Below are 17,453 nucleotides of genomic sequence, written 5' to 3'. Positions count from 1 at the left end.
GCAGAGACGTGGTCCGGGGGAGGGGGGGTTCTCGACCTAGGGTTGGGTAGATAGATCTCAATCTGTCCCTCTCGGATCGGGAGCGAAGGAGGTTCTGGGGCTGTGGCAATTTCTTTCTTCCCAGCAGTGGGTTCTGGGGTCATCGATCATGCGAGTTGGGTTATGGCGGATGCGGTCAAATCATGGCAGAAGGGATCCTAGTTGGGATCTGTTACTGTTATGGTTCTGGATCTGGATGTAGAAGCTGCTCGCTTTTTAGCAAGGTGGAGGGGTGGTATGGGGATGCGGTGAGGCAGCGGGGTGGTGTTGATGGTGCTCGCCGGACGTGGGAACGGTTTGCGGCATGGTTGGATTACTGTTGGGGGAACTGGTGTTGGGTCGGGCTTCTGTTTTTGGGCTTAGCTGGTGCTGCATGGTTTCCAATTGTTTTGGTTTTAGTTGTATTTTCATTAGGGTTTTCTGGTTGGTTTGTTTAGGTTTAATAAGTCCCTACTCTTCTGAGCTAGGGTGGGTCTCCTACTCTGTTGAGATAGGATTTGGTCTAGGTGTTAAGCCATGTAAATGGCGTCATTCCCGAGGACGAGGACGATTTTGTTCAACTCTGGTTTACTTTTGTTGTCCATTTGCTGGTAAGCGATCATTTACACGTGGTCTAGTACCTTTGGACAAGGTGTTGAAGAGGACGCTGCCTTCTTTACTGTTGATTACAAGGTTTTACTGGAATTTTCGGGTTCATATGTTCAAAGTAGCCTTGAAAGTGAGCGTCTGGTGGTTAGAGTTTGGGCCCTTTGGCCTGATGGTCTCTGTAACCGCGGTTTCTTGGGGTCTTAGTTCATGTCCCCCCCCCCCCCCCCCCCCCCCATTGTAAGCTTTGTTGATTAATGGTTATTTTCTGTTCTAAAAATAAAAATAAAAATAGGGAAGCTGTTGGAGTTGTTCTTAGTACATAAGGACATTGATGCACTAAATACTATTTCTTAAACTATACCAAATAGTGTAGTGGATATGAGAAATTTATCTCTTACGACTTTGCCAATGAGGTCATGTTTAACGTTTTCATTTTTCCTTTTTTATTTTTTAGAATTTTTTTAAGTAAACTCGTCAAAGAATTTGCTTCAACATTTAGAGTTGTTGAATACTTCATTGAATAGACACAAATTAGATAACAATTGCCTTCACTAATACTTCTTAGAATCAAAATCAGACAATCTTGCGATGATAGTTTGAAAGTAGGCAATTGTCATTCGTACATCAACGTCCACCATGTATCATGTATGACTATGTATGCAATATTACAGATCATATTTGTAATGTTTACACTAAACTTGGTACAGGAACATTATTCACTTCTGTATACGCTAAACTTTCTTTGATCTTGATTCTTTGGTGAGTTGGTCCTACAATTTTGAATGAGAAAAGAACATTTTCTTCTTTTCCTCCCCACATCCACTCTTTCCACTTGGACTTGGAATATAGTAGGAGGATGGATTAAGGTTGGACATGTGTCTTAAGGTTTAACTATTATAGCTTTTGCTTCATTCTTTAATACAATTGAAGGGATTCCTAAAAAAAAAAAAAGTTAAATAACCTTCGATTTATTTGCTAAAAAATTTTAGTGAACGAAAAATTATTTAGTGAAATAGTCGTGTCCCGTAACAGATCTGACCTCCTCATCATGTGATAACAAAAGAGGCATCAAAGGTTAGGTTGTACCCTTATTTTAGGCCTCATCATAAACCGGGCTGGGGCCAACTCTACCCTAAATTTTAGGGCTTAAGGAAGGGCCGGACTGGGCTTTAACTAAGTCAACAAAATTTAGGGTTTGGCCGAGGCTTCAATACGTAAGCCCTTACCCGCCCTTATGGCCCATTCCGCAAGGGCCGGCTGGGCTAGCCCTTTTTGAATAGGGTCGGGCCAGACTTTTGTTTAACTCACATAAAACACAATTTTGCTAACTACATAAACTCAAACTGAAAAAAGAAAGAAAAAAAATAGATACACACACACACATATATATATGAAACTGAATACTTGAGATTTGAGAACCTGATTTAATTACAAATATCTACAAATCTCATACATCTCACATTCTTACTGATCAAGTAGTATACTTAAAATAAAACTGCACAGAGGCAAGCCACTGAGGCTATAAAAAATGAAGTAATGTTTGAGATTTTGATCCGGGCGGACTTAGGGCCGAAGGGTTAAATGATGAGGCCTACCTTATTTAACACCATAGTGGCATAATGCAAGTTCTTTTTACAAAAGAAAAAGAAAGAGAATCAAATAGAACAATGAACATGTAATGTGATCTGGATTATCATTATCAGCCACTTTTGGATTGCCACTCAGCTCACCACCTATATATGCCACTTGTCTAATGGGCTTGAAGCCATTTGAGCAGTGGCATTACAGTTAATTACAGTTGAAGAAGGGGATATATCCCAAAGTTTCCAACCACACAGCAACTTCATTCATTCAATTAATCTGAAGCAAAACCCTTTCCTGCCACTGTGGCAAACTTAGCAATTCATGGTGATGCTAAAAAGAACCTGCAACAGAAACAGAGTAGCTGTATCGAACTCTCTCTCTCTTTCTCTCTCTAGAAGAAAATGATAAAAGTAAACTACTTTTGAACCAAGCAATCACGAGCCACCCCTGAAATCTCTGCCTTTGAATTCATCTTTCTACTGCCAAACGACCTAATCCTCCTTATCCTATCAGAAAATCTGCAACCCTTTTTCTCACTTCATCTGCAAACTCTGCGTTTTCATGCATTCTCTCTTCCTTCGCTTCAGTTTCTTGAAACCATATATGAAAGGAAATTATGTCTCACTCCATGCACTCTGTTCTAATCAGGAGGTTTCAGTTCACTCATTCATGCTTTGACACACATAAGAAAGCTCATCTTTTTAATGGAAAATAGTCTCCTGGTTCTCTTATCTCTCTGTTTCTTCTCTGAAAATTTTGAAGCTTCAACATCCTTGTTTCTGTTCTTGATGAAAACCCATATCTGTTTTCCACTCTTCCATGTGACCCATGTTTCGGAATCAGTTCATGCACTTCCTGAAATCAATTCACACATTCAGAAGGAAAATCATTACTCCTTTTGATTGTTTATTTTGCCAGAAAGCTTCCTATAAATTTTATACAATCCAGAGTTTTCTGTAAAGGGTTTTTCCAATGGCGACCTCATGTTTCCATGCACTTCGTCTCCGAAAGTCGAAGGGCAAGTCGTTGCCAAATCCGTCGACGTCGAAAACCCAGTATAATTCAGATATGAACAGCATGGAGAGGAAGAGATTCGATAGCTTGGAGTCATGGTCGATGATATTGGAGTCGGAAAATGTGGAGACTTGGGAGGTGGCCAAGGAGGACCAGGAGGAGTGGACTGCTGATCTTTCTCAGCTGTTCATTGGTAACAAATTTGCTTCTGGAGCACACAGTCGGATTTACCGTGGGATTTACAAGCAGAGAGCTGTTGCTGTGAAAATGGTGAGGATTCCAAACCAGAGGGAGGAGACCAGAACCTTACTTGAGCAGCAATTCAAGTCTGAAGTTGCTCTGCTTTCGCGGCTATTTCATCCCAACATAGTGCAGGTAAAGTGTTTTGTGAAAATCTCCAATGAAAAATAACAAAATTCGAGAAGTTTATAGATCAATTGATAATATATGTTGTCTAAATTGGTGGACTTTTTTTTTTTGTTCCAGTTTATTGCAGCTTGTAAAAAGCCACCTGTGTACTGTATCATCACAGAGTATATGTCACAAGGAACACTGAGGATGTATCTCAACAAGAAAGAGCCTTATTCTCTTTCGACTGAAACGATTCTGAGGTTAGCGCTTGACATATCCCGGGGAATGGAGTATCTTCATTCTCAAGGAGTGATCCACAGGGACCTGAAGTCAAATAATTTGCTTCTCAATGATGATATGAGGGTCAAGGTTGCGGATTTTGGCACATCGTGCCTTGAAACGCAGTGCCAGGAGACGAAAGGAAACAAGGGGACTTATCGTTGGATGGCACCGGAGATGATCAAGGAGAAACCTTGTTCTCGGAAAGTTGACGTTTATAGCTTTGGAATTGTGCTGTGGGAGCTGACAACGGCTTTGCTGCCTTTTCAAGGAATGACTCCTGTGCAGGCTGCATTTGCTGTGGCTGAGAAGGTGAGATGGCTAAAACATACTTTACTATTCAAATTACTTACTTGAATTATGTCTATGTGATACTTCTTTGGCCTTTAGTTTATTATTTTGTTATACAATTACAATCTCTCATTCAGAAATGTTAACGTAGCTTAATCCAAGTTTAACATAAGTGCATTCTGTGACTTGTGAAAATGTATGTTTTCTTGCTGAACCTACTTTTGGTTGAGTTAATTGTAGTTGAGCAGTAAGTTAGGTTGTGATGATGTTCCGATGTCCCGTCGGATTGTAAGTAAAGAATGATTCTCTACTCCTCTGACCTTAATTTAGCAAAGTGAAGATTCTATTGTGCCAAACACGTTCCAGTGCAAATGACAATTAATCAACCATTCCCCGGTACTTGAAGAATATATTCAACTAATCTTCCTTTTTTAGTTTAAGGAACTTGTTCCTTTACGAGTTTCTTATTCCTCCCTGAGGAATCCTTGTCAAGAATAACCTCGTCAATTTCCTTTTTGAGTTCTGAGTTGTAGACAGTTAAGCTCTTGCCTAACTATAAAACCATAATATGTCGAAAATGAGTCTCCAGGAGAAGTTTTCTTAGACTAAAATTTTTATGTGGCAGAATGAACGGCCTCCAATGCCGGCTAGTTGTCAACCGGCACTTGCACACCTCATCAAGCGCTGTTGGGCACCAAACCCCTCGAAGCGACCAGATTTTAGCGATATTGTGTCTGCTTTGGAGAAGTATGATGAGTGTGTGAAGGAAGGTCTTCCACTCACACACCACTCGGTGCTGGCAAGTCGAAATGTCATCCTCGAACGCTTGAAAGGTTGTGTATCTTTGAGTTCATCCATACCTGTACATGCCTGACGCCATTACTTGGAAGGTAATGTTGTTATTGTTATTACTTTCCATGATGAAGGAAGCCCTTTATAATTTGTACATGATGTTCTTTTAACTATCTAATGTAACACTACGATGATTATAAACTTTGTTGTACTTAGTTTCCATTAACTGATCCTAATTGTTTGGTTTTGAATAGCTCCATCAATGAATGTTTAGTATAGAATTCCAAATGAGCAAAGAGATTGGATTCGTCCATTTATCCAGAAAGATTATTCTAGCTTGTGGGATCAGAAGAACGTATGTAAATGTTTTATTTAGCTATCAAACATCTCATGTTGTTTATGCATCCATGATTGTCCTTTCTTTCTCTCTTCAAAATTCTGTGTAACAGAGTGGACTAGGCTCTTCTGCAATTCTTGTTTCACTTCCTTCAGTCAAAGTTGATAAGCGAAAACTAATAGGGGTTCTAATTCAAATGTAAAGGAGCTAATCTTGTTCCCAAATTCCAATCGTAACATCACTTCTGTTATGATCATCAGTAATTAGATTCTCACAGCAAACCATGAAGCCCCATATCTTGTTTTCTAGTTTCTCCTCTGCTCCAACACATCCGCGGATGAAAATGTTGCTGACACTGCTCACACTTGAGAAAGAAAACAGTATATTTTGGTCTCGAATTTAAACTACTCATACACTATAATCTCAAACAGGAAACTGGGTTTTGTTCTCCTTGTGTTGTCAGCAAAGCATTTTGGTTGAGCTGAAAAACTTTTATTGAAGATTACAATATGCAAAAGCCAGAAGCCACAGGCTATAGAGGCCGGATAGTAGAACACGTCATGTTCATATTCAGTGGAGAAAAGCTGGAGTTGCTATCACAGATGGATCATATACATAATGTGAGCCCCAGCCTTAAAGAAGTACTTGTATGAAAAGCACCCGAGTGATATTGTGATCCACAGTCTTGGTCTGAAGATTTTAGTGACCACTCGTAAAGATAGATTTGACCCTTAATGGCTTTGGTTTGTTGATGTCAAATTCAGAAACTAGGCTCTTTCTCATGATTACTTTGCCTTTCCTTTTGAAACTTGGTCAAGAAACAAAGGAAAGAAATAGGGAAAAGGATTGGGCTGATGAAATGCGTGAGAACCATGCTATTACCATTACAAAGGAGTTGGCTATTTGGTCAATTGCCGGGTCTTCCGTATACAAAACACATTATATACGTAAGTTGTGTTATAATAATACAGGAATCAATTATTTCTCGATTGCTAAATTCTAAAATTATTTCAAAATAAATTTCTGATTTGGTTGATTTGATTTTAAAATAAATTTTTGGTCGTACAACTTCTTACTTATAAGAAAAATTAATGTCACTAAATCAACTGGTAGAAAATTCATATGAAGTGATTTACTGCACCGACTAGTACGTGACTCGATAATTGATCAAGACGGTAGATGACGGCCGGAATCTTGTGAATGCCACGTGGACGGTGATGATGCGTAGGTGCATGTAAGCGGACTATGGTGAGGTGTGGTCGGGGAATATTGTGGTGGAGGTACCGAGAGTTGAGCCAATTGTGAGAGTTGAGCCAATTGTTCCCTTTTGTGTATTAAATATTGGCCCAACACCAAGTGTTTATTAAGCAACTGATGCGCATTCCAAAGAAGTTGATTTTTACAAAATTTGATCATAAATCATTTATCAAAATATCTATTTATAGACTACAATGGCACCGGGCCGGGGTTCCAGAAAATTCATAGAATGATAGAATAAAGTATACTATACATCAATTTACCTAAATACCCTTCAACTTCACTATTTCGAATTTTGATTGCTAAAAAATTTGCATTTGAGATGGACTCTTAGTCTATCTTAATCCCCTCTTTTATATCTACCTCCTTTATTGCTTAGTAACCTGCTTGTGAATTCAGAGGGTAGAGATGGAGTAACTCTTGTTTTATTCAGGAAATAACAATTTCTTAGGAAAAGAAAATATTTAAAAGAGTGATCGAGTTTTCACTTATACTATTTTGGACTCTTTTTTTTTCATGTAATATGTTTTGAGAATGAAAAGTTTTGAACATTTGCCACTCCTTTAAATTAGTAGCTGTGTATATATATATACTAGTACCTAAAAACTGAACGGTCGAGATGTAGATATGCGACTTAAAAGCGACCAAAAACTCGAAGTTCACTCCGTAATTTCAAAACGGAACTCCGCTCTGGATAAAATATATATATATATAATTTAATTTAGCTTGCAAGATGAATTCGCTAAGGGAGCTTCTATTCATACCTCCTAAATTGGTATTTGGACCTCCCTTCTAAAATTTGCACAAAACTTCCAATCTTGCCATTTTTTTGTTTCTACACAATTTTTCCAATACAAATCTACTAGTAATATCTTTTTTTCATCACTTAAAATTCAGTTCATAGTCATGACTTAACACCATTCACCTTGTAAGCTTGGATGCTCTTATGAACCTACTTCTATATCTTAATAAATCGTGCAATTTACAATACCGCATGAGGACTATTATCAAAATCAATTTCCCTAAACCCAAATCAGGCTAGCAACATAGTCTACCCTAGCAAAAAAAAAAAAAATCATAAAAAGAGACCAAGATAACAATTAACGTTAACTCTATGAAGTGAAGCAATTAAGCCAAACTAGAAAGAAACAAAAGAATAGGAAATAGATATTGCTTTTCGATAATTATTTTCTCGATTCTTCTTCTCTATATTTTTTGTCATTTATTCCATTTTGCAATCTTTAACATTCTATCTTAATTAAAGTTGCCCAATAATCCTCATGTATGGCTGTAAGAGGATTTTTTTTTTTGGGGGGGGGGGGGGGGGGAGGTGCAGATTTTATTAGTGTTTTTAATCTTTCATTTTGTTCTTTTTTTTAGAAGGGCAAAGTTGTCCAAATACCATTTTAGGAGGTATGAATAGAACTTTCCATTCGCTAAATATGATTTACAAGATGATACCTACTTATTCAAAAAAATTGATATAATGAAAAGCTAAATGTTGTTGTCCAAAAAAATCTAAATATTAAACAAATACAATAACCAAATAAATATTAGTTGAACAGTTAAACAAGTACATAAATAAATCCATGTCAATAGTCAAAATCCAAGTAATGAAGTGTGGAGAAAAATGATGTATTGCAACATCTAGGGTTTAGAAGGAGGGAGAAGACAAGAGAAGGTGCAGATTTTATTTAATTTTTTTTATCTTTCATTTTGTTCATTTTTTAGAAGGGCAAAGTTGGATTTAAAAACTTTCAAAAATTGTTGAAGATTCAAATACAATTTTAGGAGGTATGAATAGAACTTTCCATTTGCTAAATATGATTTGCAAGATGATAACTACTTATTCAAAAAAATTGATATTATAAAAAGCTAAATGTTGTTGTCCAAAAAAATCTAAATATTAAACAAATACAATAACCAAATAAATATTAGTTGAACAGTTAAACAAATACATAAGTAAATCCATGTCAATAGTCAAAATCCAAGTAATGAAGTGTGGGGAAGAATGATGTATTGCAACATCTAGGGTTTAGAAAAAGTGATGTAGAAAAGAAAACAGGCACAATTCAAATTTTTATTCTAATACGTAGATGTGTGTTTTGATTATTTAATTTACCTATATAATCTTATTTGAAATATAAAATAATAGGTATGTATATTAAGTAGTTAAGGACTTAAGGGTGTGTATTAAAAATTTATCTTTGAAAATTTATGAACCAAACAAAGGGTTAGAGCATCTCCAACAGTGATAGCTATCTTGATAGCTAAAAGTAGCTAAAATTGGAATATAACTAGTTGAATATTGAGTTATGCTCTAGCAAATACCTAAATCTCAAGTTAAATTTAACTTTTAGTTAAATTCTCTCTCCTCTCTAGCTAAATATAGCTAGGTCTTTTAGCTAAAGCTAAATTTAGCTTTTGTTTAGCTAGTCTGCTGGAGATCAAACTTAGTCTAAAACTAGTTAAATTTCAAATTTTTTTTGAAATAAGTATTCTGTTGGAGATGCTCTGAGGACAAGAATTTAAGCATTTGATCTGTCAATTTATTTAGAATTTGACAAGCGATTCGGTGATTAGGTGAGATTCTAAGTTTAATTTAAAAACACTTGGAAGACATTTGTACCCACTTTTACAAATTGAGTTTAATGACATAATATTATCTAGACAAACTTGCGGCCAAATTCATTAATTTAATTTTGTCTTATCATAATTTTTCTTTTGGACAAGACATGTCATTCATTTGCCCCCAGACTTTGTTTAAGTATACTTACTCATGTGGTTTTTCCTATGGTCACAGTGTCTCTTCACATGGCTTAAATAGAAAGGAATATACAAAATTACACCGGATTCTATTACTAATAAAGTAATAATACACCCAAATACGCAACACAAAAGAGATATATGGATCACCTTTTCTTTTCGTTTGGTAAACTACAACTCTCCCTCTAATCTACCAACCTCTTTTAGCCTTCAAAACTCAAAGGGAATCCAAATGTCTCAATTGAAAGACCACCAAATTTTCTATTAGTACATAATGGAAAGGTTATGAGCCATATAGAACACCTAAATAGGTGACAAACCGAAGAAAAAGGGGTAAATTGGTCCAAGAAAAGGTGCTAAGTATATAATAACAGAACCAATAATGGAAAGAATAAATGACCTTGGGGAATAACGAAAAGAGGGTTTGGACTGGAGTCATAATTTTAGTGGGGTGAGGTATACTCTTTGGCCATCCTCCACTTGCTTTAATCGAAGGAATTGAAGCCCTTTATTTACCTTCTTTTGCTTTGCCGACCCATGCATTCCTATTAGACAGGCATTTCAATACTAAAAGGGGTACCAATACTCTCAGTATTCAAATAGCCCACTTATGCCAAAATATGGGAAAGACCTTTAGGAAATGAATTGATGCTTGCTTGGACAACGACGCGTCGCTCTCTACATTTTTGGGGCACAAACAGACCAGCTTTCTAGCTCCAGTGCTGTACCGGATCAACCAAAGAGGGAAGCCCCCACCATGCATGCTATTATTGGGTTCATAACTAGTTCTCCAGGCTTTTTCCCTTTCTGGATTCCATTGCTTTGGCATATATTATCAAAACATTTCAAGCAGAAGCTAATTTTGACACTGAAAACATTACCTAAAATAAGAAGAAATTAAACCCAGAAATACAATCCAAAATTGCATATACACAGATTTGAACATGCATATCTATAGTTCTATACCCATGGTGATTAATTTTGCAGTAATCAAACTACACATCTACTTTGTGATGACCCAAGAGTCAAAATTGAACTACCCATTTCCTTTTTACATATACTTGAAAGGGTAATTTACTAAAGGAAAAAAAAGAAGGAAATTTAGAGTTTTTTCTTCTTCCGATTTTTGAACATGAAGAAGATAATGATGAGGCTTTTTTACTAAACAAAACCCACCTGATCATAGCTTACTGGCTCCAGACACCACCCCATATCCTCTCTCCAAGAAAGCTCACAAATCTTCTCACCGATCCCTTGCTTTCCTCATCACCATCAAGATCACCAGAGTCAGTACTGTTACTACTACTACTATTAGTCTCCTCCACCATGTTAGGCTTCACCATCTGATCCTTCTTCTTCAGACTCAACTCCGATCCTTGACCCGGCCCGTTACCACTGTTTCCTCTCTTGTTATGGTGCCTCTTGTCCTTCTTACCATACTTCGACCCAGCCGCTTTACTACTACTACTGCCACTCTGAGATGAAAGTAGCTCATCTTCAAAAGCATCGATGATCTCATGGATCAGTTCTCGATTCGGCGACTCGTCCCATCTGACCCAGTAACTCGTGTAGCACCTGAAGCAGCTGCAGTTGAACCGCGCCGGGTGGTCCCCGCCGCCGCTTCCGCCGCCTCTTTTGGCGGCGGAACTCTTTTTGTTGCTGCTGTTGGTGGCGGTTGTGGTGTTAGTCTTACGTGAGGAGGGTGAGGATGTTAAGTTGACGTTGTTAGTGTTGGAGCAGGAGATGAGGTAAGCCAGGACCTCCCTGTCCTCGAGGGACAGGGCGGCCGCGAGGGCGAGGATGGTGGCGGGAAGGAAGGACAGGTGGTCGGACACGGTTGGCGGTGACGGATGAACCGTGCCTCTGCGGTACAGCTTCTTCATTATTGGTACAAGAAGAATAAAAATGAAGAGAGAAAGAGAGAGAGAGAGAGAAGGAGAAGACAGAAGAAGGAGAAGACAGAAGAGATCGAGGTTTTTGGCCTTTGAAGGGTTGCTGCGGTTTTTATTCAGGGCATTGGAGTTGGTGTTGCTGATGTATGAGTTTGGGTTGTGATTGTCTGCGATGCAGGTGTAATGAGTGTGATTCTTTGTAGGGCTGTGATTGGTAGGGATAGGGTACCAGTATCGGTCTCTGTCCTACTGTGGGTGAACTTAGCAGGGGTTGGTAATCTGGTGGGGGATTAAAACAGACCTCTGAGCTTAGGCTTATCTTAGTTTTCAACCTTTTGTTACTACCATGGGAGTACTGAGATTAACCTAATCCCTGAACAAAGGTGATGGATGAGCTCAAAGTTTCTTGTTATTTTATGTCTTTGTTATGTAAGTAGAGGACGTTTTGATATTTGATAATTGATGTGGCCGTTTTTTGACCGTGTCAAAGCGAGTTTAAAAGATGCTTTCAAATAATGACATTGCAAATTGCAAGTAAAATTGTCATTATTTCGGATTTATGGAATCTAATGACGTGCATTTTGGGGCTTGAACTTGTTGACTTTGAAGCTGAATACACCCTGTGAAAAGATTAGGGGTCTTAAATTGCACAATGCATTGGATAGAGCGTTGTATGTATTAAGCCAGATACCACCACAGAAACTACCACCCAAGTTTGAATCTATGCTCTTTACACGTCAATAAGGAAAATGCAGGAACTTTTGAAATATTATGTTAACTTCAAATAGTGAACAATTTGCACAAGAAAGTTCACACTACACAACAATGATGAACAGAGCAAGGCAAGGTAACCATGAAGAGCTACTTATAGCTTTCCTCCGATAATCAGATTCAAGAGTGCTAATTTGACATAAACAAAGGTTAAACATCAATATGACATTACCCAAATAAGACAATATAACTGGAATTCTGCGTTCTTTCAGTTGTAATTAACAGCATGCATTCCCTACGGATCTTCAAGAAGAACTCTGTAGAAGAGGTTTTATCCATGACTCCAGGTGCTTGAGCTCATCGTTGCTTATGGAATGGCCAAGACCAGGATAAGCCTGCAAATTTAGAAGTAGCAATGCAATCAAATGTTTAGGAGTTGCATACAAAACCAAGTGGATTTTTGAGAAGTGGTCCGTTAGTTTTAGATAATACCTTAAACTCACAGCTTACACCGGCTTGTTCAAGGAAAGGAGGACCTGCTTGTCCAGCTTCGAACAAGACAGTTTTGTCAGCAATCCCATGAGACCACAAGATAGGTGTCTGCACATGTATAGGTATCAGATAGTTGGGTTCATGAAAATTTCACAACAAAGCACCAGTACCTTTCTAACTCTAAACAAACGTGACATTTGGAAACACAAAGGAAACTTTTAGTATCTAAGAAAATAATCTTTGAATACAACACATGACATACAAAAGAATATAACAGACTTTGAGAATTCATGTGATCAATCTCATATGAATGGCACAAAGTCAACGATGATGGCGTAATTTCCTCTTCTAATCAAGGTCTCACTGCCCATTTGATTGGGGTATGTGACTGATGCAGTAGGTCAATCACCAGATATGATGTAACACTCTAATAAACAATATGCGCTCCTTGAGATTCAATACTCAGATTACAATGACAATAACAAATAGACAAGTTAGACAACCAAAATGTGATTTACTGTACAGCACAGTATCGGTAGAAAATAATAGTTCAGAATTGAAAAGTACCCTCTTTGCCTCTGGGCTAATTTGTTGTATTATAGATGAATTAAAAGGAAGCCATCCACTAAAGACTGCAGCACCTCCTAGTGTTTGAGGGTATAGCAGAACACTTGCCAATGTCAAGGCACCTGGAAAAATAGAATTGTATTTGCGAGTTACCACAAGTAAACAAAACTAATGATGCAAGTGCTTCTATTTCTGTGAGTGCGACTGCAGAGAGAAAGAGAGAGACCTCCTTGACTGAATCCACACACAAACACATTTTTCGGATTAGTGCCGTCAGCTATCTCCTTGTCTATCATCTTATGCACGTTCCTAACTGCTTTGAGAAGACCACTTTCATCTTTTGGAGAATTCTGAAACATGTAACAACATAGTAAACACAGATACGCGCCTTTTCACCTAATGGCACATCCTCTGACTATAAGAATAAGCATAAACCACTTCAGGGTTTCAATACCATTCGGAAATATGAGCACATAAGCGAAAAGACTTACAGCTGTTATAGGAATCTCGTGGATGTCAAACCATGAAGGCATCACAGAACCGTCTGCAATAACAATCAAATTACACTACTGAATCACTTTAAAGAGTTAATCTTTCTGTTTCACTAATCAATGTAAGCTCTACTCGTTAAGAAATCCCACCCCAATCTAAAAGCATGAGAATTTGGGATCAAAACTTTCACGCATCATAGTATTAAAAGGCTTTCGAAACAAAATGACTGCCTCAAGTAATATTTCTTGTATTCATTTATCTTCATTAACATCACTCCATCACTAATTTTCACACTTCAAGCTTTAACACAACAAAATTGTAACTATTTCAATCAAACCCTTCAGTTTGGTGACTCTGGTCCCCAATAAAGACATAAACCTTAACACCAGTTATGCATTTATATTAGAAAACGAAGTAATTGAAACCGAAAATGTAAACTTACAGTTACATGTTACTGGGTTTGAGGGAGCAGATGGGAAGGACCAGATGGTGTTCCTAAACTCCGGAGAGGTGAAGAGGGTCTTGATGGGCTCGTTGGCTGGGCCGGAATCGCCCAACCCATGAAGCCACAGAACGAAGCTCCGAGCCATGGACTCTGGTGTTGGAGAATGGTTCGGCCGAGACAGTAGTATGAACAAAACAGTGCTGCCCACGGTGGCGACAAGAAGAGCAATTGGCTTGGCTATTAGCATGATGCCGGATCATCGAATTTACCCAAGGTGAAAGGACGATAGTATCCTTGTATTTGAGGGATGGATTTTTCTTTTATTTCTTTTTACATATGTAATTATGTGTGTCATTTTCATATGTTTTTTTGTTTTTGTTTTTTTTTAATCAGAATATTTTCATATGGTACATGGTTTGATGGTTACTATTTTCTTTTTGGGGAAGAAGATAAAGAACACTTAATAGGGGTATGAATTTTGATCCGAATTCCTGATTGTTTCTCTAATTGTGGCATGGTTTTGTTTTGTTTGTTTGTTATGATGTGGTATACTAGGATTTACTTGCCGAATTTCTCTAATTTTATAAGATTTTTTGCAAATCCAACTGATTCAAAGAAATGCATTTAAATTATGGGTGCCGCTATTGCCACTCTACTAATTACTTCTTCACCCTAGAAGTTTCTCATTTATTGAAAGACTAAAATACTTACGTGGTTAAATTCGGAGCTTGAAACCTTGTAAACTTGGAAGCTTGAACTTTGGAGATGATGTAGGTCAATGAGGTGCCTCGGTAGGCTTGGTGACGCACGATATGAAGGTGAGGAAGTGCGTACGTGGAGGAGGCCGAGGGCGGCGCGGAGGAGGTGCAACGGTGGTGAACTTCGGCGGTGGTGGAACCTTGGTGGTGGTGCGGCTAGCATGGGCTAGGTGCAAGGGATTTTTGCTTGTGGTTTTTTGTTATTGATCTCAGCTGGTTAGAGCTCATACTGATAATGTGTTTTAGAAGGAGAGAATTGAGAGAGATTGATGAGAGAATTATGTGTTCCACTATTGATCATATGAGCCCTATATATAGGGATTACAAAGTACATATTCTAATGATATAAGGAAAACTATTCTGAATAGGACTACGAATTCTAGAACCTTCTCTCTTATTACAATCATAGAATTAATCCTAATTTGATAAGGCACACAAATGTCAATATTCTTCAACTCAAACAATGTTTACTACTATATGAAAGTGCAGTAGGACAGCAAGTGAATTTTAAAAAGTCAACAATCGCATTTGGACCGGGAATAGTGGAAGAACAAAGGTTGGAGGTGACGCAGATTTTGGGAATGCCTATTGTTCCTTTTCATGAGCGTTATATGGGGTTACTGACTATCGCAGGCATAAATAAAAAGGAAATGTTTAAGAAAATTAATGAAAGACTAGATCATCATCTAAAAGGTTGGCAAACCAAACTCCTCTCTAAGGCAGGGAAATCAGTTCTCATCAAAGCAATTACATGCGCAAGCTATCCCGACGTACACCATGCTGGTTTTTCAGCTTCCGGTGGGAATTTGTCGCACATATCAGTCCTAGGTTGCTAAATTTTGGTGGGGGAATGGTGATAAGAAGAGGGGAATTCATTGGTGCAAATTGGAAGTGTTATATACAAATAAGAAAGCTGGAGATTTGGGATTTAGAGACATTGGCAGCTTTAATCAAGCGTTATTGGCTAAAACTCTATGGCGTATAGTATTGCATCCTGTCTCCCTGGTTAATAGAGTGCTTCAAGCTAAATATGTGTAACAGGGTAACTGGGCAGCAGCTATTGGAGGAGTGAAGACTTCCTAGTATGGTAGGAGCTAGTATGAGGGAAAGAGTTGCTGTGTGCTGGGGTTCGGTGGAGAATTGGGATTGGCAATATGGTAAAAATTTAGGAAGATAAGTGGCTGCCATCGCCGTGGACATTCAAGGTTGTTACCCCAAGATTTCTGGATGAAAATGCAACTGTTAACCAGCTTTGTTAGAACTAAAATGGACCTATCATCATCCATGTTCAGTTTACAAGTTGGATTGGAATTTTGTTCATTAATAGGAGTTGTAAGCTAAGTACAATACCTAGAAACCTATTGAGATAATTATATCAACTCATTGGTTAGGAATCCATTAGTTGGTTTACATAGTAATCCGATTTAGTGTTGCATTAGGTTTTCTAATTGTTGGTGACTTGGATTCTAAGAAACATCTTTATGGGAGGATTCTTAGGATCATAACCAATATATATAGATGTGTTGGTCCCTGCTCTCTTTGTTACAAAGCATTAAGTCCTGCCCCATAGAAAGGAGCTTAAATCCAGAGCTGAGGAGAAGATCAATCTGCGTTTGTTGTCAAGTTCATTAGTGCTACTGCAATGGCTCCTAACACTGAAGAAGGTTAGTATAAAACTTGTATTTTGGTTCATGTGGTCTTGATTAATATACAGTGTGTTTATGTATTTGTGAATTGATCATGGATTTGGTTTTGCTCATTCAGTCTAACAATTGGTATCAGAGCATCAGGTTTTCACAAACATAAATCAATTTTGATTAATCAATTTTTGGAAGAACCAAAATTTTATTTTCAGCAAAAAATTTATAGAAAAATTGTTCTAAACCTTGCTAAAGAAAAGGGCCACGAGTGGGCCAGTTTTTAGAAAAATCTTTTCGGCCCAAAACCCGCAGGCGCTGACCCGGACTCAATCCCATTTAAAACCCCGCTACAGATGACCGTTATACTCTAACGGTCATATACGTTTGGGGATTAGGGTTCTTCGTCTGGGATTGAAAGCGCAGAGGATGTTTATATCCTCTATGGAATTCAAGACTCCAATCACTGTAGATTAAGGGGCCGAATTGATCGACTGCTGTTTTTGGGTAAAAATTCATGCTTCCACGATAAAGTTTTGCAGCAAATTAAGAAGAACAAGGTTAGAGTTTTCTGGAAATTTTGGGTTTTTAAAATTAGAATATTTTGATCATCGTAATGTGCAAGAACAATAGAGGCATTCCCGGCGTGCACCTAGGCTAGAGTAGATGGTGACCGGATGAAACTTAATTTTCAGAATTTGTTTTTGTGATGTGATGGTTTCTGGGATGAGCATGAAATTGAATATCCTGATGTTTGTGATATGATTGTTTATATGTTGAGAAATTTCTATAATTGATGATCTGCAATGGTATAATGTGATGTGTGATTAAGTCGATCTCCCTGTACATGCTTGTTATGCTAAAAGTTGCAGATTGAAAGGAAATTTTTTCATGGTCTGCGAATTTAAATGGTTAAGTGGATATGTTGCACAAAGTGATTATCTGCTTGTTATTCAAAAATTCATTAAGATGAAGAAAAGATCAGAAACTTGTGTTTTACTTTTAAACTATGTATGTATACTGTCTTCCAAAGAAGTTTGAGCTATATGATTTAAAAGTGGAACAGCATTATGCATAATTTTGAGTTCAATTTTGGATTCTAGGGACTTTTCTTCTGTCATAAAGATGTTGATTGTCTTTAGAATAATATGAATTCACTGC

The 17,453-nt window shown here is 37.8% G+C and overlaps 3 protein-coding genes across 4 annotated transcripts; 1 reads left to right on the top strand and 2 right to left on the bottom strand.

Moving 5' to 3' along the window:
* The first annotated feature begins 2,420 nt into the window (after positions 1–2,420).
* Positions 2,421–5,282, top strand: LOC112166757 (serine/threonine/tyrosine-protein kinase HT1). Its single transcript, XM_024303661.2, has 3 exons — positions 2,421–3,600; positions 3,712–4,167; positions 4,772–5,282. Exons 1-3 carry the CDS (start codon positions 3,184–3,186, stop codon positions 5,018–5,020), a joined length of 1,122 nt encoding a protein of 373 aa, XP_024159429.1. The 5' UTR covers positions 2,421–3,183; the 3' UTR covers positions 5,021–5,282.
* A 4,045-nt stretch (positions 5,283–9,327) lies between these two features.
* LOC112165885 lies at positions 9,328–11,578 on the bottom strand. Of its 2 annotated transcripts, none has more exons than XM_024302582.2 (2): positions 10,475–11,578; positions 9,328–10,166 (listed from the first exon to the last, which is right to left on the bottom strand). In XM_024302582.2, exon 1 carries the CDS (start codon positions 11,179–11,181, stop codon positions 10,486–10,488), a length of 696 nt encoding a protein of 231 aa, XP_024158350.1. In that variant the 5' UTR covers positions 11,182–11,578; the 3' UTR covers positions 9,328–10,166; positions 10,475–10,485. The 2 variants fall into 2 exon arrangements, with proteins under 2 accessions (XP_024158350.1, XP_024158349.1); XM_024302581.2 differs by having other exon boundaries at positions 9,331–10,179; positions 10,475–11,576.
* Positions 11,579–11,933: 355 nt separating this feature from the next.
* On the bottom strand, positions 11,934–14,163 carry LOC112165884 (probable carboxylesterase SOBER1-like). Its single transcript, XM_024302580.2, has 6 exons — positions 13,895–14,163; positions 13,452–13,504; positions 13,187–13,310; positions 12,961–13,082; positions 12,394–12,501; positions 11,934–12,296 (listed from the first exon to the last, which is right to left on the bottom strand). Exons 1-6 carry the CDS (start codon positions 14,142–14,144, stop codon positions 12,207–12,209), a joined length of 747 nt encoding a protein of 248 aa, XP_024158348.1. The 5' UTR covers positions 14,145–14,163; the 3' UTR covers positions 11,934–12,206.
* Between the last annotated feature and the right edge of the window lie 3,290 nt (positions 14,164–17,453).

Source organism: Rosa chinensis, chromosome 5, assembly GCF_002994745.2.
Source record: "Rosa chinensis cultivar Old Blush chromosome 5, RchiOBHm-V2, whole genome shotgun sequence".
Classification (NCBI taxonomy): Eukaryota; Viridiplantae; Streptophyta; class Magnoliopsida; order Rosales; family Rosaceae; genus Rosa; species Rosa chinensis.
Note: the sequence above shows the minus strand (reverse complement) of the source record. Positions and strands in the feature narration are given on the sequence as shown.